The sequence below is a fragment of the Oculina patagonica genome, chromosome 1 (genome assembly GCF_052425735.1).
Source record: "Oculina patagonica isolate OP01 chromosome 1, crgOcupat, whole genome shotgun sequence".
Taxonomy (NCBI): domain Eukaryota; kingdom Metazoa; phylum Cnidaria; class Anthozoa; order Scleractinia; family Oculinidae; genus Oculina; species Oculina patagonica.
In genome coordinates, this window is record NC_135758.1 from 43,032,857 (window position 1) to 43,055,131 (window position 22,275).

The 22,275-nt window shown below is 40.0% G+C and overlaps 1 protein-coding gene across 1 annotated transcript; it reads left to right on the forward strand.

Annotated features, from left to right (window-relative positions):
* The first annotated feature begins 2,551 nt into the window (after nt 1-2,551).
* Nucleotides 2,552-22,155, forward strand: LOC144632014 (protein-associating with the carboxyl-terminal domain of ezrin-like). Its single transcript, XM_078490601.1, has 16 exons — nt 2,552-3,126; nt 4,274-4,459; nt 4,994-5,110; nt 6,185-6,241; nt 6,889-6,988; nt 7,470-7,531; nt 8,257-8,300; nt 8,418-8,495; nt 9,774-9,913; nt 10,478-10,541; nt 11,255-11,390; nt 17,383-17,523; nt 18,308-18,341; nt 19,392-19,768; nt 20,380-20,841; nt 21,391-22,155. Exons 1-16 carry the CDS (start codon nt 2,941-2,943, stop codon nt 21,430-21,432), a joined length of 2,226 nt encoding a protein of 741 aa, XP_078346727.1. The 5' UTR covers nt 2,552-2,940; the 3' UTR covers nt 21,433-22,155.
* Nucleotides 22,156-22,275: the final 120 nt, after the last annotated feature.

Below are 22,275 nucleotides of genomic sequence, written 5' to 3' on the forward strand. Positions count from 1 at the left end.
GTAAAATGAAGTAAAGAAAATCTTTTTCGGAGCCTTTAAACAGGTTGCACCCCCATAAATAAGTTCCCTAAACAAACCTGTAATAGACCATTTTCGTATTCTCGGTATTGGACTGGGAATAGCTTGCAATGGAGAGTAATGCGGGGGAATATCATTAAAAAGAGCTTCACGTAATTTGCATTTGAAAAGATTAGCCTTCTTTGAAAGCTAGTAGTTCCAATCAAATACCGAGAATACGAAAATGGTTTATTTTTATTCAACTGTTGAATGACTTTTTTGGGGGTGTTTTGCCATGTGGTATTTTATATATACACCTAAAACTTTCCGCCGCAGTGTCACTTCCATATAACCCAACGAAACGCAATGTCACCCGAAAATAGCCGTCCCTCCTGTTATTGGGTCCAAATACGTAAGAGCAACAAAAAAAGCCAGAGCCCGGTTACGGGCTGTCTCAGTGACCAGGACGGATTTTGACGTCTGTTCATATTGAAAATTTAAGCCCGGTTGACGGGGAGAAAATTCAAGAAAAAAGCACAAAATGGCGACACATAAAGTTGCAATCTTTCGCGACTATGGTAGTTGTATTGATCCTTGTAACTTTATTAATAAAGCTAATGCATATTTTTGAAGTGGAAATAACGGATACAAGGCAAAATTAAGCCATTTTGACCACCCTGTTACGAAAGGGAAGCTATTTTCTAAGGGCCTCTTCACATGAGCCCGGTTTACGAGCTGTCTCAGAAACCAGGACGGATTTAGACCCTCTGAAGTTCATATGGAAAAGTTTAGCCCGTTGACGGGGATAAAATTCAAGAAACGAAGGCAAAATGGCGACACATAAAGTTACATCTTTCGCGACTATCGTAGCTTTATTGACCCATGTAACTTTATTAATAAAGCTAATTCGCATATTTCTGAAGTGGAAATAGATACAAACTGGCAAAATTAAGCCATTTTGACCGCCCAGTTACGAAAGGGAAGCTATTTTCCAAAAAAAAGTTGCGTCCCGACGACCTTTCGGGCTTGGAGTGTTCATTTGGGAAAATATTCTTCCCGGTTGTCGAGATCTCGGTTGCAGAAACCGAGATATCGGTAACCGGGCTGGGTCACCTTCTCATATAAACACATCCAAAATTTTACAAGAAAATAGGAGTGAGCAAAGATCATCGGAAAATGAGCCGCCCGGTCATCCGGGTTCATATGAAGAGGCCCTAAGAAAAAGTTGCGTCCCGGCGACGGGCGGAGTGTTCAATGGAAAAATATTCTCCCAGTTGCCGAGAGGTACAGAAACGAGATATCGGTAACCGGGCTGGCCCACCTTCTCATATGAACACATCCAAGTTAAATTTTACAAAGAAAATAGGAGTAAGCCGAGATCTTGGTAACTGGGCCAGCCCGGTCAACCGGGATATGTGAAGAGGCCCTATTACTTCTTCCTTTTGGGGTAACCTGCGAAAGATTAGAATGCCATGCATCCAAGCATTCTGTCAGGGTGTGACAGTGAAGTGTCCTGACCAAGAACTAACACAAACTGCGTTTAAGGAGCCACATAACGGATTGCTACCTTGTAAAAAAAAATTCAATTTAAGTTCTGCAAGTTCAACCATCTCAATTTTACTCTTGTTTCTTTTTGGTTTATCATTATCTCTGGTATTTTGCTACCTTTACAAACTATTTTTTGAGTCAAGTTATTCTTTGCCGGATTGAGTAAGTGAAGTGAGTTAAAGCTCCTTTAACAACACTTGACAAAACTACTTGTTCACCCCTGGGCTAGGGCTAGATCAAGTTAATGTCTAACTTTTACTGATCGCCTATTTACTCACCTGCGGCGAAAAAACCGCCCGATTGATCAAAGCGAGATAAACTACCCCAAACTCCCCAGGCTAAATTCTTGTGTAAACAAGTGTAACTTAAAAAAGTAAAATCACTTTATTTATGTGTCAATGTATTTAGCACTGTTGCTGCTAATTGTGAACACTGTAAATAAATAAACAAATATTGCAAGTCGAACATAAACTTCAGTTAAAAATTCCAACTGGCAGGAGGCTAACCAGTTGTCTACTAGCACTTGTCTATAATTAAAAAACTATTTTTTTCTATAACGCATAAAATCGCTCAGTTTCAGACCCATATGCATTTGATGGGGGAGGGGTGGTGGCGAGTGAGTAGATGAATACAAGGAGAGGAGGAAGAAATGAAATTCGCTTTGGTTTGGTTTGCTAATATTTCTTTTGAAAAAGGAGCAATTTTTCTACTGCATAGATTTGTGCCAAGCAACCATTTCTTCTTCGATAGCTCATGTCGCCTTGTTGACCTTTCGTCGGCTTTTGTGTAAACTTTTAAAAGGTATTTTTATTTCCCATTGAAATTAACCGTGGTCGGAAAAGATGTCTAAAAAAATTACACTGCACAGATAGGCCCCTATCAACCCACTCGTTTCGTTTCAGCTACCCGGACAACAGAACCACGCGTCCTGAAATATTTTTCTGTCAACCCAGAGTCTCCCTGGATACGGAAAACGTATACATACATGAAGGAGAGATATCCGCTGACAGGCAACAACACGTTTCCAAAGATGGCTGCTGTTTTTCCTGGATAAACTTGTTCACAAATCGCCTTATTTTTGTGGCTTTCACGATTGTAAAGGGCAGTTATGTATTTCGTAAGAGAGGGTGGTATCTAACTGGCCGGTTTGAGGACACAAAATTTGTTGCTGAACATGACAGGTTTTGGCAAAGATCGATGAAGTTTGTGAAGAAATCCAAGCTTCTACTTTGCGACTCTCCAACGCCATTGAATGAATCTGAATGAATGAATTTGCTTGGTTAACAGTTAATCATATAACAGCTACTATCAGCATTGGATACAGCCTATTTTTGGCTTGGATTGATTCCTCAAGATCGTTTTGTGCTACCATCGATATTAACTTGTTGATCTGTCATGGGATCAGAGTGTAGTGTTGAGAAAGATTACGACTTGGACGAACCTGTTGCTTGTAACAGCAAAGAATGGAGTTTATTCGCAGCAAGAAGAAAACAAGATGACTTCAAAGCCACTGTATTTATTCACGAAAAGAACAGGAAAGAAAAGAAGAAGAATGATGAAAGAATTGCTAAAGCAGCACAGGTAACTTAAAATTTTGTGAGTTATCCCTTATCCCTGATGGTTAACTCACATAATTATTTAAGGGACAAGGAATAAATGTTTAAATAATTATAGGGATAAGGTCTAACAAGTCAATTTTGGGTTGATGAAAATCAAATAATAGGAATAACATTGGTAATTTTAGGAATAAGAAAGAACTGTCCTCGAAATTATTGGGAAAAGGGATAACATAACCCCCTCCCCCCTCCCCCCAACAGGGCCTCTGTAAGCCAATCCCCTCCGCACCCAAAAAGTGTCTGCTTAGGAGAGTTGTATGATTATGGGAGGTTAAAAATGGCATGTACTTAAACCCGAAACCGCTGAAACGGCCGAAACGAAACCACCAAAACAACTAGCGAAACGAGCGAAACAAAACAAAATCACCGAAACAAACAAAACTTCAAGATTTCTGCCACTTACCATACAATACACTCTGTTTAGCCTACTATACACTCCAGTTAGCCTACTATACACTCCAGTTATCCTGCTATGCACTCGTGTTAGCCTGCAACACACTCCGGTTAGCCTACTGTTCACTTCGGTTAGCCTACTATGCACTTTGGTTAGCCTACTATGCACTCCGGTTAGCCTTTTTACGGTTAGCTGTCAATAATGGTAATGGGTTTTGCTTGTTTTGGTGATTGGTGTGATGTTATTATCTTTCTGTCCTGAGGGGACCTGAAAAAACACAGAATTAATGAACTGAAATTATCAGCAAAATTGCTGTGCATTTTCATTCTGATTGTGGCCAAAGAACAGCTGCCCTGGCCTATAACAATCTGGCTTTTCATCTAAATTATCTTGGCGAGAGCTGATCTCCCAAAATAAGGAAAACATTCTGTCAAAAACTGCCTGAATTCATGACCAGACAACTGATTAATGTAAGGTAGAAGGGCAGTGTTTGTTCCACACATGAGTGGAACCATGTTTGCAACAACAACAACAACAATTTTTAATCGCACCCTTAATTAAATTAAATTTAAACTAAAAACTAAATGAGCAAAAATGAAATGTTTAGTATGTTACGTCAAATAGTGTGTTTGCAATGCTATTGATGCTGACTGCCACCATAAAGTAGCAAAAAAATGTAATGTGAGAATTTTACAGTAATTGACTGTTTTGTTTTCAGTATCTGAAGATTCTTAAACACCCAGCCATTCTCAAACACCTTTGGTCTTATGACAACTCAGAAGAGCTCTGTATGGTGACGGAGCCAATCAGGCCTTTAGAATCAGTAATACAGACATTGGACACAGTGGAGATTATCGCTGGACTGTACAATGTGGTAGAGGCTCTGGTCTTTTTACATGAGAGGGTATGTTTTTTTATCTTAATAAGTTAGTAGGTTTAGGGACGGTAAATGGTTCTTCAAAACAAGCATTTCTTGCAGATTTATAGGCAAATTTCAGGTGTCTCGTTGTCTCGAATTTTTTGTGAAGCCTTCTCTGAGTCTCGATATCTCATTCAATGGCAAAGTAAGTCTTGAGCTCGCAGAAGAGATATCAGTCTCCCCTTCTCATGAAGTCTGGAATTTACCATTCGACACCCTTAGGTTTCAGGATTTCAGATAACAAAACTACTGTTATTTTATTTTTTAAATTTATATTTTTTAAGAAAATAGACAACATGTAAAGCATGCTGAAATTAGCTGCAAGCCCTGTCAGATTAAAAAAAAAAAACTATAAAGTGAAACACAGCGTTAGAAGTGTGTACAAAGAATTACAGCTACACTGTACATGGATGTTTAGCGATTAGCACACATTCATGTGCCTAATTTGCTGGTTAATAATGTTGCTTTAAGTTAGTTTTTGTTGACTGATACCCTTCTAACCTGTTTATTAAATTTAAGGGTGGCCTGTCACACAACAATGTTTGTCTGTCATCTGTTTATGTAAGTGACAATGATTGGGGATGGCGACTTGGTGGAATGGAACATGTGTGCAAATTTTCTGAATTGAACAATGAGGTGAGATTGCGATAAATATGTCTTCTTATTAGATTGCAGGGCTCGAGACTAACGGTAGCCAACTAGCCAATTTAGGCTACTAAAATTTAGGTTTTGGCTACCAGGTTTAGCATCCCTACTAGCCATTTGGCTAGTGAAAAACTCTGAAAAGTCAACTGTTCTTGATAGAAATCAATATACCTGACTAGTGAAAAAATACTTTTGGCTAGTAAAATCTGACATGTCCTAGCCAGTAAACCAGTCCATTAATTTGTAGATTTCTTTGTATTTTCTTTTTTTTGGATGATTTCTAAAAATACATGTTTAGGGACTAAAATTCCAATAACATTAGACATTCATGAGTGTCTGCATTAGGGTCAGAAGTAGCTGTCCAATTTCTATCATGTGGAAGGGTACATGAATCAGCCAAGGTGCAGTTTTTGATTGAATATTAATTTGTTTTTTTTTTTCATGCTGACTTATTACTAAGTTAAATAAATTCATTTTGATCAAGATTACCAACAACATTAACTGTAAACAAATTCATGAATTAATGAATTTGCATGTGGAATTTACTCTGTGGTAAATCGATTGATTTTATTTTTTTAACTTAAATATTGATTTATTGGTTGATTGATTGATTGATTTGTTTAGATTCTTCATTATCCCCTTTTTATAATTTATTATTATAGAAAGAGGGATTTCGATATTTTTCATTCATGCAATATAAATAATGCATTGTTTATGTTACAGGTCAAAATAAGCTTAAGGTCAAATTTTTCAACCTAGGTTATTTTTTTTCCTAGTTAATTTTTTTATGCTAGGTTAGTAAATAGAAAATTAAAATTAAAACATCTCCCCTCCCTCGCTCTCTATGAATCCCCTCTTCACCAACCTTACTTACCCTCCCCTACCATCTGCTGTTTCCTCCATTCCACTCTGTCTCTTACAAAGTTGACTGCTTCTGCCCAGGTGGCAAAACCAATCTACTGTCTTTCTTCCTCCACTGTTCTTCTCCATGTCTCTCTAGGTCGCCCTCTGCTCCTCATCTAGTGTCTATTAGCTCAGTGTTTAACTGTTTCTTGTTTATTGAAGTTTTTGTCTGGGACAAGAGCGCAAAGAGACTCCAAGTCGATTTCCCCTGAGGAGAAGGTAATTTTATCATGCATCTAGTTACCATGTTTACAATGATTTTAAGTTGAGGGCGATGCGCATCATTTTTCCATTTTTTACGTATGAAGAAGCACTCGACAAGGCAAATCTTGTCACTCTGTCAGGTCGAAGTTTAACAACATTTTAGAGAACAATGACAGTAGGCTGAGGAATTTACTGCCCCCACGGACAAACCTCAGAAAGTCACGCCAGTTTAACCCTGTTTTTAAGACTAATAGATTAAGAAATAGTTTTATTGTCTCTAATGTACTTAAGTTTGGATTTAAATCACTCTTGTATAGTTTTTTAATTATTTTTACATTTTATCGTTAGTTTTTATCGCTTTATAAATTTGTAAATATGACATAATTCAACCTTCTAGGTTGCAAAGTTGTATTAATAAACTAGCTATCTATCCATCTATCTATCTAAGTTGTTGTCTACCCATTCTATTAAAGAATGTCAGCCATCAAATGCATCTTCAGACTCTCATTACCCTTTTCTTTTCTTTTGATAATTTATTCAGTCCATAATGGAATATCTCTCAGATACTGCTATGTACTGAATAACAAATACTTCATTTAATTAGCCAGTAAATACTAAATTAAAGATAAATAATCTCATGTATTGTTTTGCTGATCATACAGGAGGGTCGTGTTAATATCAATCTGAAGACTGGTCATTCTCTTGATGCATATGCCTTCGGCATGTTTGTTAGTGATATCTTGGATACTCGAGCAGATTTAGGTAAATTATTGCAACAAATATGCCAGTTGTAATTATTATGAGTCCTGCTAATATAAGGTCATTGCATTCAATTTCAGATCTTAACTAAGAAATTCAAAGCACACTTTCCCAATAGGTACATACATGTATATGGGCACGGCAAAACTGTTGGGATAACTTGACAAACTTTGTGCTGAAGGGTTACCATATTTTTCACCCACCCTTGATGAAGCACCCTTCCTCAAATAAGCACACTCATAGAAACATGAAATTTAAAATATAAACCCACCCCTATCCTTAAAAGCAATCAGGATAAATATATTTAGAAGTGCCCATGTTACTTTATTGTGGAAATATGGTAGGCATAATAGACTAGCATCACATTTTTTTTTTTTTTTTTTTTTTGGGGGGGGGGGCAATGCTTGCTACAGTTGTACATGTTTTATGCAACCCTTACTTTTTCTTTGCTTCATATTTAAATCACATGACATCGTTTTTCTAGGAGATGCTGGTGAAAAGTTTGGAGAAAAGATGCAAAGTCTTTTCCTTCATGAGAATCCTCAGGTGATGATAAAATGATAAGTGGTAATTGTCCAGATGTTAGTACTGCTAAAAAAAAAGTCTGTTTTTGGCTACTGATGTTTTGACAAAAGTAGAAAACAAGAAAACAAAGGAATCAGTTGACAGATAGAATTACATGTACATGTCTTATAGTTATGATTTGTTACTTCTTGTCTTTCCTTACTATTTCACCACTGCGACACTGTACTTACTTTTGAGTGCACCAATTCTTTTTACATTACCGTAATGATTCGATTTAGCGCCCTCCTTCCAATAAGCGCCCCCTTCCGAATAAGCGCCCCTCTTCGAATTGTTTTTGTAAAGAAGCGCCCCTATTCCAATAAGCGCCCCCATTCTAATTAGCGCCCCCATTCTTATAAGCACCTCTATTCTAATAAGTGCCGCTATTGAGTAACTGCCCCTACTGAAGTCATTGACGTTCACCGCACAGTTCGTGTATATATCTACTGCTAAAATGAACAATTATTTTAAAAGTAACTGAATTTTTAACAAAAATTTCTGACTGTTACAGTTTCGATTATTGTTAGATACATTTGGTTGTTTCTCAAAAAATTAAATAAGCGCCCTGTCCCGAATAAGCGCCCTGTCTCGAATAAGCACCCTCCTTTGAGGTGCCAAAAGTAAATAAGCGCCCCGGGTGCTAAATCGAATCATTACGGTAAATGTATTGATTATGTATCAAGTTATTTTCTTGTTTTCTATTGCAGATGAGACCACAGTTTTCCAGTCTTTTCACTGATGATTTCTTCAGGTTTTTATTTTATTTTTGTATGAGGCCTTAATTTCTAAAGAATCAGATGTGTTGTTTGATGAGTTGAAAATCTCCTTTATAAATTGTGTTTCTTACATGTACATTCTACATCAACAGGAGCAGCTTCTTGGAGATAATGACATTTCTGAACCAGATAACCATTAAAACTGATGTGGAGAAAGAGAAATTCTTCAGGTGTGTAGAATTTATTATAGATAGATAGCTTCTGAAGCCAAAATGTTAGTTGAAATCCCAGAGGCTTGGGGAAATGGCTTATTACCACTCTCTGTATCCTCCCTGTGGGAAATTTAGCATTACATGGTTGTATACTGTGTGGGGACAGGGGGTCTGAACCTCCCGTACCTTTTACTCCTGGTTCCTGCCCCTTTCTTTAGAGTTTTCTGCCTCTTTGTGCTATTTCTGTTGCAAAATATCACAGAATGTTGTCATCTTTCTCGATTTCTCCCAGTTCCTGCCACCTTGGTAATCCTGCTTCCCACCCTCTCTTCTCCCACATCCCTTCCCCTCCTGCCCCATATTCTCCTCGGATCCCCCCCCACCCCTTGTCCCCCTACTACAGTACCGCTCAAATGTAAGTTACCACCGTCTTGTTTCTCTCGAGAAGTTTCTCGTTTCTCGCGAGTGCACTGCAAGTACCAAAGTTTCGCCTTCAGTTGCATTTATTTAACTGTCAAGTGAGACTTCACCCACATTCTCTTTTTGTGTGGATAAAGCAGGATAAAATTTCGCGTGTGAATCGGTGGCGGCACGCTCGTCTTTACATGTTTTTATTATATGGCTACAATAGTACGCGCGCTCTGATTGGCTGCTGAGCGGGCATTATGAAAATTGTTCTCGGCTCGACGGTTTTTTGAGTTGTGAGTGAAAGCTACTAGCGAGGGGGCAATAACAACAAAAAATGCCGACAAAATATAACTATCTTTTCAATAACTGAAAGAAAAATATAAGCATACCGATACTTCTTTAGTATGAGCGACGAAGAGAGCCACAGAGAGCGAGAGCGAGTTTTACCTCCAGTGTTCTTTCCCTTGATTATACTCGTTTTTTTAATAGTGCTTAAAGGCCATATAATAAATAACTTATTAACCTCGTCCGTTCGGTCATTACAGGGCAATCTCAGACCTCGACCTTGATGTATTGACCTCGCTGTCGCTCGGTCAATACATCAAGGCCTCAGTCTGAGATTCCCCTGTAATGACCTTACTCTCGGTTAATAAGTAGTATATAGTATTTACTTCTCCCGGACTTCTTCATGGCTATAACTTCTTGTCACTTTAGTGACAAGGCTGGCAAAGGATTAGATTTCTTGGAGGTCTATTTTTGTACAAGTGTGGGAATGCCCTTCATTGGGTGTTACTAGAAAACACCTTGTACATTGTACCTTGCAGGCATGCTGTAAAATGTTTTTTTTTTTTTAATTTTAATTAACAATTTTTCAATGCTGCATTTCAGTTCTCTAGCCTATAAGTTGACGACAATTCCACCCAAGGTTGTTGCTAGGCGCATGCTTCCAAGATTAATGTCAAGATTTGTTCTGGCAGAACCTAGTGCAGAAAAGAATTTTCTGCCTCACCTTCTGACTCCAGTAAAAGGTACACTGTAATTATGCACTATTACTCTTGATACTTAAACTAGGTACTGCCCAGGGACTGAATGTTGATGCATTTGGTTGGCAAACTTTTTATTGCAAGTCTTTTAAACATCTGTAAAAAACAATCTTGAGAAATTCACTGTTTTCCAGCTTGCTACTTAAGCCTACTTAGATTATTTTTGTGTGTTGTGTAGTTGTTATCTTAATCTTTAGTACACCTGACCTTTTTATAAATTGTTGTAATAAACACTAAGTATGGCTGCCCAATCTTATCAGCCAATGGTGGTTATTTTGGGCAGCCATGCACTTTACTTTATTTTTCATTGTTATATGTATTGTAAATTTAATTTAATTAATGGGTGCGAATAAAGTTGTTGTTGTTGCTGATCATTTATTCGAATTCTGCCATTACAACAAGCACAGATTTCATTACAAAATCTTGGGGAAGTGTCAAACACGTAGTTGGAAGCTAATCGTCAAAAACAAAAATTTATTTCTGTTCTTGTCACATTTACTTGAGTTTTTGTAGTTATTGTAGATATTGAATAATTTCTCCTTGCTGCAGATGACAGTGACACTGATTACCAGCTGAGTGGTCTCACTCCAGTTATCCCAGATGAGCTGTTCAGGTAATGACACATTTTTTTCTGTGCCCCCACCCCCTGGGAAATTCACGGATCACGGCCAGATTTGCGCCGTTTTCACGCGTCACGGGCTTTAACTTTGCCCAAATCACGCGTCACGCATAACCCCTTTACCACCCTGTCGGAAGTGGCTTTGGATTTTTACGTTTGACCGCTGTGAAGTTGCTACCTGCCTTACAAGGCGGCATCCAAGCTCTCTATCAGACGGTTACCTTTGGACGTGCCACTTCCTTGCTTACGAGCAGTGGACACCTAAATAACGATAACTCGCCGAAAACGCGTTGTATCGACCTGAGAAGCTGGCAGACAGCAAAGAATTAAACAACATTTCTTTTACTTTTAAAGCAAAACCGTTTTTTCCCATACAAACCCTTATAAATCGAATCTTTGTAACACAACACCGCTCATAAACAAGAGTCACGTCCAAAGGTAATCTGATAGAGAGCTTGGGCCGCCTTAAGGTGTTGCCACCTGCCTTACAAAGCGCAGGTAGGTGTTGGTGTGTAGTCTCAAATTTAAAATGTTACGATAAATGCTTGCATTGTGGTAGTGACATAACCTTTTCAACTCTGGATTAAGAATATCTTCGAAGGATTTTGAATGAGAACTTAAAATTTTAAGACAGGGAGTGTTCTCTAGTGAACCTATGTTTTTTTTGTCTAATCTAGGGGTAAATTTATTGATACATTGTTTTTCAGAGAACACTGCATTCCTATTTTAATGACACTGTGGTCGATAAGGGATGGGCACGTCCGGATGATTCTTCTCAAGTATTTTGGTCTTTATGGAACGTCCTTTAAGGAAGAAGTTTTGGAACAGTTCATCCTTCCTCAGGTATGGCAACAGGCCAAAAGTAACTTTGACAATTACATGGAGTTGCACAAACAGACTCTTTAAGTGCGAGGGCTTGTGGGCGGGCAGGCATATCAGTAAAATTCTAAAATAAGCGCTGGGCTGATTTTTGTTCAAAAGGCGGTTTTTGTGTCTCTTGTGGAGAGGGGAGTTACACTGGAGACTTAGTGGGGGAACTTATTTGTTGGTAGTAAAATGGTTGGGTTTATGGGAATTTGCATGTGAAACATTTTAGATGCACAATAAAATACTGCTTGGTGATACTATCTAACATAACGGTATAAAACACAAAGTAAGCTGTACATTCGTCAGATCCCTATCTGAGCTTAATGGTACAAAAAGGAACGGTATAAAATGCAAAACAACATCAGTCCATAGGCTTATGTTGGGGGGGGGGGGTGGTAATGATCAGATTCTTGGGGGGTTTAAGAATCTGGTGGACTTACTTTGGGGTGGGGGGCACTGACCTGTCAAACTATCAATAGATTGTACAATAGACCAACAGGGTGACCTGGGGGAGGAGGGGAGGGCGCGACCCAGGGTGACGGGGCGACACGAAAGCAGGGAGGGCGGGCCCCCAGGCCGCAGGCCGGACGGAAAGCAACTGAAAATGGACATTGCCGTTTTTATCTCCACACTTTTCTCAACCCAGTTCTATTAACAGTAAAAATACAGTTGCATATCCTATTGCCAGGATACCTTGCTTGAAATGTTGTTAGCCCTCAAATTACATGTCTGTACCATACTCAAATACTCACATACATACTGCGTACCTGGCATCAAAATTGCCCTAACAGGTTTTTGTTCTTTTGTGTACTGCTTGATTCAAAATCAACGCTCTTTTCCTAAGATTGTGAGATTCCTTATTGTCATGGCCTGCAAACGTGGATGTGATTCGTTTAAAAGAGTAGAGAGATCACTTCTTCTTTGCAGCCGTTGTTTGGGTTCGTCACGCAGTGGGGAGGAGTGCTGCATGATCTGACGACCCAAATAACGGCTGCTAAGGAAACTACATGGACGCCATGGGTCTTCATGCTTTCCTGCCAGCTTTCGCCCTGTGGAGTTTCACCTGACACCTAGCAGACCTAGATCTGTAATTTGCCTTATGTTTTGCCACATTGTTTTGCTGGTATACAGTTTGTTTTGGCTCATTTGTATTGATATTCGATTTGATCGGGCAACTATCGTGCCTCTTGAGCTTAAAGGAGCTACGTTATGGAGATTTCGCAGATTTTTGGTCTAATCTGCTCTAAAATTAGTGGTAGGCAAATTCACCTACGAATAACATTATCTTTAAACATCTTAAGGAAGATATAACCTTAATTGTGGATAGAAATCAAGCTACGGCTATAAATATTGATTTTTTTTAAGACACACGGAAACAATTTGAAAAGTTAAGCCTTAATTTTTCAAGTTGCAATCGATTTTCATCCGAGCCATCCGCAGCCAAAGACGCTCGTTAACCATTTTAGTGCTCTACTATAGCAATTTTTAATAAAAAATGGACTGTTATTGTTAGATTTCATGCGACAGGAATATCAATTTTGGCTATTCAAAAATCTAGTAAAATCCGTGACAAAGTCCCTTTCAAGTATAAATTATGCGAAATTTACAGCAGGAAACGGCGTTTCGCAGACGACCCTTTTTCGCGTAAGTAAATAAGAGACAGCTGCATACAGGCTACGAATACACCAAACGTGACTTTTTTAACATGACGCCTGACTGTGCCAAATTGGACTAAAAATCAAAATCAGTTGTAGCTCGCGGCGGGAGCTTGGGGAAAACGTTTTTAATCAAACGAGCCGTTAAACGACCTAAGTGCCAAGACATACTACTCTGTGGTTTAAACTCTTCAGCTTGCAGTGCAATCGAGAATGGAAAGTGTTATCGTGCGTATAAGTTATGTGTTTTCTGTCTGGTATCCTGTAGCCTCGCGCAGCCGTCGTCTTTTCCTTTTTTGCAGAGGAAATAGGAGGGGCATCCTGTAGCGAAGTTTTGAATTCAAAATGGGCCAAAAATAAAATGTAAGTGCGACCGGATTACGTTTCAATTGAGTGCAAAGATTGCTTCTGGTGCGCGTAAATTGAGATTCGATTTATGATTTTTCGTCGATTTCTGTAGTGGCAAAAAGCCTTTTTCTAGTATGGAGCAGTTAGTAGAGTCTCGTACGCTTGTCACGTTAACACCAAACATGAGCTCGATAAATGAAAACAATAACAAAACGGCAGATTGTTTTAACTCCTCGTTAGAAGGATCAGAAGTGAACGCAAATATGCTTCTTGAGATGAAAGCCTACAGTCCTGGCTTGCTGGTCTTGTACTGTGTTGTCAACATATCTCTTGGCTTTTTGTCGTTCGTTGGAAACGCACTCGTTGTTTTGACCGTATTGTCTTTCTCCGAGCTTCATATTGTCACAAATATCGGACTAGCCAGCCTATCTACCGCTACTTTTTTTCAAGGCTCGATTTTGCACTCTTTTATGTTAGCTATTGGTTTGAGTGTCCTCATCAATGGTTGTCCACTTTTTCAAAGCTCTAGTTTTACAATCTTCTACTTATCACACGTGTTTTTGTATAACTATATATTTCATCTGTGTTTGGTGACCGCTGAGCGGTATATAGGTGTGGTCTTCCCTCTTCGGTATCATACAATTATCTCAAAAGAGCGGGTCGTAAAGCTATTCGCGGGGTCATGGATTGCAAGCTGTCTGTTCAGCGTTCCGCATGCCATCGACAACTCCGGCGCACAATCTTTTGCCAAAGCTACTTGGATTTGCACGATTGTGTTCGCGTTGACCTTCTCATTTTACTGCAACATCAAGGTGTATCGCATCTCGAGAAGACACAAAAGGCAGATCATGACTCAAAATGAAGTAGTTCAGCAAATGTCCATTGCAAACCAGGAGAGATTTCGAGGTGCACGGACAGTACTGTATGTTCTGGTCACTCTGTTGGCTTGTTACGTGCCAGCGCTGATCATAAGATGCTTGCAAACTTTCATGGACGAAGATAGACTTGGAACATTGGTTTTGATAAGACCGTGGACCTCGACTTTTTTTGTGATGTATAGTGGCATAAGTCCTTTTGTTTATTTTTTCAGGAGTAGGAAACTTCAGAGGTACTCTAGAAAACTTATCAGGAAAACCCTTCGCTTGATGCGACAGTATTTCTTAAAATAACTACTAGGGGTATCGAATGGTCTTTGCAGGCATGCAAGCACAGAGTTTTCTTTGCGAGCACGAGCATTTGCAAAAGTTAGCCTTGCGAACAACGAGTACCTTTAAGAAAGCTACCGGACCTCCACTAAAAACCGAGTATGCGAGCACTTAGTGTAAAAATACGCGAGCACGAGCAAAAGAGCGCCAACTAAAATTTTGCGAGCATTCCGAGCAGAAGCCTAATTTTACGAGCACTGCAAAATTTTGAGGGACCGTTCATGACCCCTACTTCTTGCTTAGGTGAATTATTGTTTTAATGCTTAAACAATGTTTGGAGAACATTAGAATGCGTGCCCGCTTGCAACACTCACCGCGCTGAAATACACACATCTTTTAAATTGTAAAGATTTAGCTCTTTTAACATCACTTCTATCTTTTGAAAAAGTACGTGTTATGGTTTTTATCTATTAGTAGTTTGGTGGACAAGTTTACTAAACGCTTGTCTCAGAGAGTGGGTGTTACTACATAATTAAATCAAAGGGTTTTGATAAATTCGTGTCTTATGAATTCTTGGTCGTTAGACATCCAGTCTTCCGATATTGTTGATAATCTATGTTAATAAATCACCTGAGAAGTTCCAATCTTTTCCAAAAGATTTCCTTTCGAAAAATGTTCCGAGCTAAAAACGATTTCCTCAAGACGATTCAAAGGATTTCCATTTTTTGTCAGAAACAAAGTAATACCGCAGTTTCATGTCTTTTCTCAGAGGACTATATGGGGAGTTAAAATAGCGAGTGCCCACGATTCCACATAAGGGCGAGCGAGGGAGAAAAATGGCGGTGTGTATACGGGTAAACAAGTGAATATCGACAAACTACTATGGCAGTGGACGAATTAAAGTGCTTGGTGAATGGGAAGAAACCCTCAGAGCTGATTCCAACTGTGAATTAACCTTAGTAAGGAAATGCATCTAACCACATAAAACAATGAAGAAAACGGCAGATTTATTTTAGAGAGACTTTCAGTTTGATTACTTAGCGAGTGCTCCTGGAGTGCGAAGGAAAAAATAAAACGAAACTTTCATTTGGTGAAATTGTCTTAAAATCGTACGAGAAAAGCTCCCAAGCTCAGTTGCCAGAGAATGCCAATTTTTTTTTGTTCAAAAATTCTTGCTTGATTGATTTGAAATGATTTTCTTAAGCAGCGTCGAGGAAAGGTATTGCTCGATCACCGCGCGTGAAACCTTGCTGCAAACGAATGACGAAAATAGAGTTAGAAATCTGCTTTAAGGTGCATAGTGTGCTCGTCATTAATTAGAATTTATCCTTTGTGGCCTGTACGCTTTGCTTTAGATACAGTAACACTTAGCTAGTTTCCTGGTACGCCACGAAATAAAACATACTAAATTAAAAAAATAATAATAGTGAATAAGCTAAATAAAGCCTTATTACATGGAAGTGTATAAAATTCAAATTTAAAATTAGCTTTATTTTAAAATAATTACGAATTAAAAAGTTTAACGGTTCAACGGTAGTCGTTTATATTGCTGGGTGTATACAGAAGTACTGTGACAGGTAAATTGTCTTTCAAAACAACAGAACAAAATCAGACCAGTCAGGGCTTCAACCAAGAGCCTCGATTGGGAAACCCAGCCACCCCTCCAAAAAAATAAGCCCCCCCCCCCCCCCCAAAAAAAAAAAAAAAAAAATCGCAGACGCAAACATCCTTCCAAAAAAATAAGCCCTCCCGAACATGGGTTTATATTTAGCCATTGCTCTTAAAGAAACATAACTTTTACTATTTTAAGCCCCCAATTGTGCGGCTTGGTTTGCATTTTACGTTGTAGAGAATGCTCAGAACGACTGTAGGATTTGTTGTGGATCTTGGACCGTAATGTTTAGAGAGTTTTACTATGTGGTATTCCTGTAGGCACCTTAAAAATTTTAGTCACATTATTCCGTCCAAATAGAATCCAAAAGATTTTTGAAACGCAAATTACTATCCGAAAATAACACCTAAACCCCCGCCCGCCCGCCCGCATGTAAGCCCTCCTCGAAAATAATACCACCTTATGGGGAGGCTGAGCAAATATAAGCCTAGCGCTCTTATACTGATAGCAGAATTGCCCTCAAATTTCATATCCACGTCATCGTATAAAATCATTGAGCTAAAAGACCGATAGCGAAAACCGTCTTTTTCTAGAACTGAGATCCCGACGAGCGACAATGAACGAATGAAGCAGGAAGGGACGGCCCAGGCGCGCGTCCACACAGCGCGAACGACGAACCACTGTGACACACGACGCCATTCCGTCGACACCGGGACAGGCGGAGACACGCAGGTGGTGTCGGCACGAGTCGATGAGGGCAACAAGACGAACAGACGGCCGGTCACGCCACAGAGACACGAAGGAGACGCCGCGAGACGCGGGAGGACGGGGCGTCGAGGGGGGAGGAGAGATGACGACACTGAGGGTCCTGGTGGAGACCGGGGAGGAGCGAGCGGGGCCTGCGGGCCTGCAGTGGAGGTGAGAGCGACGCTGTGCACCAGAGATGTGAGAAGACAACTGGAGGGAGAGAGGGCCCGCGACGAAGTCGAGCGCCCCAGCACCCGGCGCCGGGCCCGCGCCGCCCGCGAACACCCCGGAAAACGACGCGCGCTTTCCTGGAGTAATCTCTATCTCTCCCGCTTTTTGATCTATGGATCAAAACTCTAAGAGGGTCTGCTCCGAGTCTTTTTGTTAAACCTGTGTAAGTTACTAACTTGGATTGTTTTGTTATTCACGCGATATTTTATTGTGTTTTGCGTTTTCTTCAGATGTTAATTGGTCTGCGAGAAACAGACGACAGAATAGTCGCTGCTACATTCTCCGCTCTGGCGGTCATGGTGCCCATATTAGGAGCGAATGTTGTGGTTGGTGGAGAAAGAAGGAAATACTTCATCGAAGGAAGACCAAAGGTATATACTTGTCTGTTTAAAAACTTTTGAAGAGCCAAAATATATATTTGTGTCGTAGGAAACCTAAAAATAATGGTCCATTTTTATTACAAATTGGTATATTAAAGCACTGAAACTGTTAACAAGCGTCTTTGACGGCGGATGGCTCGGATGGAAACGGATTGCAACTTGAAAAATCAAGGCTAAACCTTTCACGTTGTTTCTAACCTGCAGGAGGTTACGTTGTTTCTGCGCGTCTTCATATCTTTCTTTAGATGTTCAAAAATGATGTTTTTCATGGGTAAAGTTGCTTACCACTTACCGTAGAATTCCGGTTATAAGCCCTGGGCTTTTACAACTTCGTAAGGGTTTTTGGGTGGGCTTATAAGCGGAGGGCCTTATATCCGGGAGGGCTCATAAGCGGAATTAAAAAAAAAACGTTTCGAAACGAGCGTCGGGAGTGTTGATCGAAATACGTTTTTTAAGTTAAAAACGCACAAAAAAGCAACATTTAGCCCTGTTCAGTTCTGTTATTCGGTAGAGGGGGACTTATATCCGGCGGGGGGGGGGGGGGGGGGGCTTATAATCGGATGTATTTTTTTTTTGTTTCCAGGTTGATGGGCCTATAACCGGGGGGGGGGGGCTTTTAACCGGAATTTTACGGTATTTCAGAACAGTTAAGACCAAAAATCCGCAAAATCCCCGTGACATAGCTCCTTTATAGCTACCTCGTCAACTCAGACTCCTGTTGTTTGTGTAAGTGTTCAGCTGAGCTTCACTTTATTTTGCCGTCTTCTCTTTTCAGTTCAACACTTCTGCAGGCATTCCATCAAGTACATGTAAGTAAAGACCTAGCCAAACGTCGTGTGAGTAAACAGTCAGTCGGAGTTTCGACTTAAAGTATTCCATACTTATTTTTTTGCAGCGCGCGAAAATTCAAAGCCAGGCAGTATCCAATCAAAGAAACAGTACGGTTCTCTGTAAAACTGCGTCATCAGTTGGAATTTTTCGGTTCGAAACTCATAAATCCGACATGATTTTATATTATTGCCAATCAGAGTTGGTTCTGTTCGGAACCGCTTTAACTTGGATCCAAGTTGATCAAGGGTTTGACTTGTAAGACTTGGGTTGATATCAGTCCGTTCTCCCAGGACACGGTATATGGTCTATATAGTTTTGTGGGCTGCTAATAAATTCTGTCTGAGGCGAAGATACTCAGAATCATCGCTGTCCGTTAAGCCTGGTTTTCACTAGCGACGCAAGCACAAGCGCAAACACAAGCGCGATCACGCAAAAAGGACAAATTTTGACCCTTATGCTTGCGTTTGTGCTTTTGCTTGCGTCGAAACCTTTTTCACGGAGAAATAAGAGGTGTTGTCCTTGCGCTTGTGCTTGCGTCGCTAGTGAAAACCAGGCTTTAGTTTTTGTTTCCTCCTAAACCGTATAGCATCATCTTTGAGCGACCTTTTTAGGATAGCCTTTTAAATATTCTAATCCATTTAATGCCGTGTAGGATACAACCAATCGGCTAAAAAGCTAAATGCAACGATAGTTTCTCTTCTTAATGTGTCGTGGCAGTCTCAGTTTCCAGCAATTTTCCCGCCATGTATAATATTGTGCCGCGTCCATCAGGCGTCTTCCAGTGGCTTTCCCGCCTTTATGCGTCGCGGCTGTCCTATCTTCTAGTTGTTTTCCCGCGTTTATTTTTAGCGTTGTCACAGCTTCCTTTTGTTTAACCGCCTTTTTGCGTCGCGACTGTCTCAGCTTTCAGTTGTTTTCTCGCCTTTATTTTTAGCGTTGCCACAGCTTCCTGTTATTTTCCCGCCTTATTGTCCTTTTACCTTTTTTCTCCTTTTTTTCCCTTGCTCATCTTATTCTCTTTCTTTTAGTTCCCACAGTTCCCGTAACGGAAAAGAAAATCAGCAACATCGGTCCTACAAATCTAAGTGGAGTTATTGACATCGAGAACAAATTAAGTCCACTTTTGGACAAAGACACACAAAAGACTCTTCGCAGATCTGAGGACAAGCTACTAAAACAAGACAGAGAAAAAAGGAGACAGGAAATGGAGAAGAGAAAAGAGGAGAGGAAAAAAGAGTTGGAACGGCGCAGATTGGAAAGAGAGAGAGAAAAGGCAACAAGGCAGTCGTCTCCTAAAAGACTTATAGACTTAGTTGCGGTCCCGGATGTGGAGTCTGATCATGAGGAATTTGAACCATGGGAAGACGTGGATGAGTCCCAGGGCTCTCCTCGGTCAGACGCAACGGTGAGTGGAATGGCTTGGGTCCGTAGTTAGATTTTTTGGAGAAACGGTTACATTTTTCTGTTAATTCACTCAATGAGGATTTCAAGAGAGTGTACAATGAAAGTGAAGAAGATAACGGGCGCAAAAAGCTTGCTCACCAACATATTTTACTATGTACAGATTATATAGAGAGAGCAATTGGTCGTGTGTGCGGAACCCATGGGCTTGATTCCTGTCGGGGACTAAGAATTTTTTCTTTTTCTTTCCACTGAATTTACATATTTCACAATATTTTTGTTGTTGTTTTTTTATCACGAACAACCATTCGGTAATGTTTTGTGTAGTTTATATCGTCAAGCTTCAGTATAAACGAACTAGCCTTTACTTAGATATCTTGTAGTAAACGTTTCGCCAGCAGAACCTGTGCCCACTGCTTTGACACACATGATGTAACGTTGGTCGTGCAACTGGCCTTACAACATTGGAGTTCAGATAAATTGTAGATTCTCATTTTGAGTTTGCAAGAGACTTGTCATAACCTATCTCGAGAAAACACGCGCCCTTATATCCGTCGCCACACTTGAAACACCCGAGGAATTTTTATTGACTTTTTTTTATCTTCCCATGTTTAGAGCAGCAGATCAAGTCAAGCTACCGCTGACCATAGTGCTAACTACTGGAGCGACGATCACAGTGTTACTAGCGAGCACGACAAATTAGACATGAACAATGTTGATTTCAACCCCTCCTCCCAAGCGGAGAAATTTAACAGAACTTCATTCCATTCTCGCGATAAAGACAGTTATTCCTCCAAATCCACGGCGGCTCAAGGCAATGCATTAAAACTCGGTTCCAAGAAATCTTCAAGTAAAGCGGATAAATCTAAACCTTCCAAGTCACGACATCAAAGGAACGAGCCACCCGGAAGCGAATTTGAAATAACGCGAGTTGTTGTTACGTCAAGTGAGCCTGATTACTTTGCTGATATGGAGCCTTCGGTGAGTTTTAAAGCGAAAGATTCCAAGGATTTACCTGTCCATTCGCATACTGGGGGACTGAGTTCCAAGCTGGCGATGGTCGAAGACACGTCACAGGTAAAATTGACAAGTTAACGAGTCTGAGCGTAAGGGGTCTGGGGAATTCGCACCTTTTGCGTCATTTGACAAGGTCCCTTACCAGTTTGTTTGTTTGTTGCTTTATTTCTAATGTAGAGGAGCGGTAATCAATTGACTGTTGAAAGCAATATTGGCTGGCTTTGGCTGTGCATTTTTAAAGCTCTCCAATACTCCAATAGCGGAACCCAAGCCAATCGTGATTTGACTAACACGCATTTTCCCGCGCTTGGCATTCGTTGCATGTTTCCTCGAGCTTGGCACTGGTTGCACGGGATAACATGCAACCACTACCAAGCGCGGGAAAACATGTAACCAGTGCCAAGCGCTTGGCACTGGTTGCATGTTATCTCGCGCTCGGCGGTGGTTGCGTATTTTTACTTCGAGCTCTGATTGGCTCATTGCGGTTTTTTTCAGGTTTTGAATTGTAATTCAGAATTGGCCAGATGTGATTGCTCTTGTGTTGTTTTACGAACGACATTCAAGATTGTAGTGTTAACTGTGTTTTCTCCCTTCTTTTTATTCTTTCAGGTGGAAAGTGGCTGGGGCGATGAATGGGATGGTTTTGATTGACTAGCAGTGGTCATCGTTATATTATTCGTCATCTCCCTCTTCTTTGTTCCTCAGAATATTTAATCCCGTAATTGGAATTGTCTTAGCCTGCGAGCAGGCTCTCTATTCGGGGGCAACGTGAATATATTATTATTGAACTCCTCGAGCGCCGAAGGCGCGATTCCGCGAGTGCAGCGGCTCGCTTCGCTTTTCGACTCGCGCCTTCGGCGCTCGAAGAGTTCAATATTCGCGTTGCCCCCGATAGAGAGCCTGCTTGCAGGCTAGAATTGTCTCAAAGCAGGACCTCAAAGAGAAATTTTTACAACTCTGATTTCACATAGTTTTTTTCAGCTATTTGGTGACATAAAGCAGCTGCAGCAAAAAAGTATTCACTTGTCATTCTCGGTGACAAAAAGCGCCAGCGAGCTCGTAAAAATAAATATTATCTTATTTATTGATTTTCTTTTACAAATAAGTTGTAATGGAAATAGGATACATTTTCGAAAAACATTCTCCAGTTGTTAGAATATTCTTACGTTAACATTTTTTGCAGCGTTTGTCAAATTTTTAATGCGAAATAGAATTCCAAGTTGTTAAATTTCAAAATTAAAATTTTATGGAGTAATAGATAGACTCTATTTTATCAAGTTATAACGCGTTAGTTAGCAAAAATATTGTAATATTTTGAAGGTGAAATAAAGTGTCTGCCTAAGAAATATCAATAAATGAAATATTGTTCATTAATGTCTCTGTCACTATATTCGTTTTCTTTTTCACGTAATTCTTTTTCCCAGTATATTGGAAGCTCTTTATTTCAAAGTGGAAAGTTCATTTTAAAATGTTTAACTTTCGTTCGAAACTATA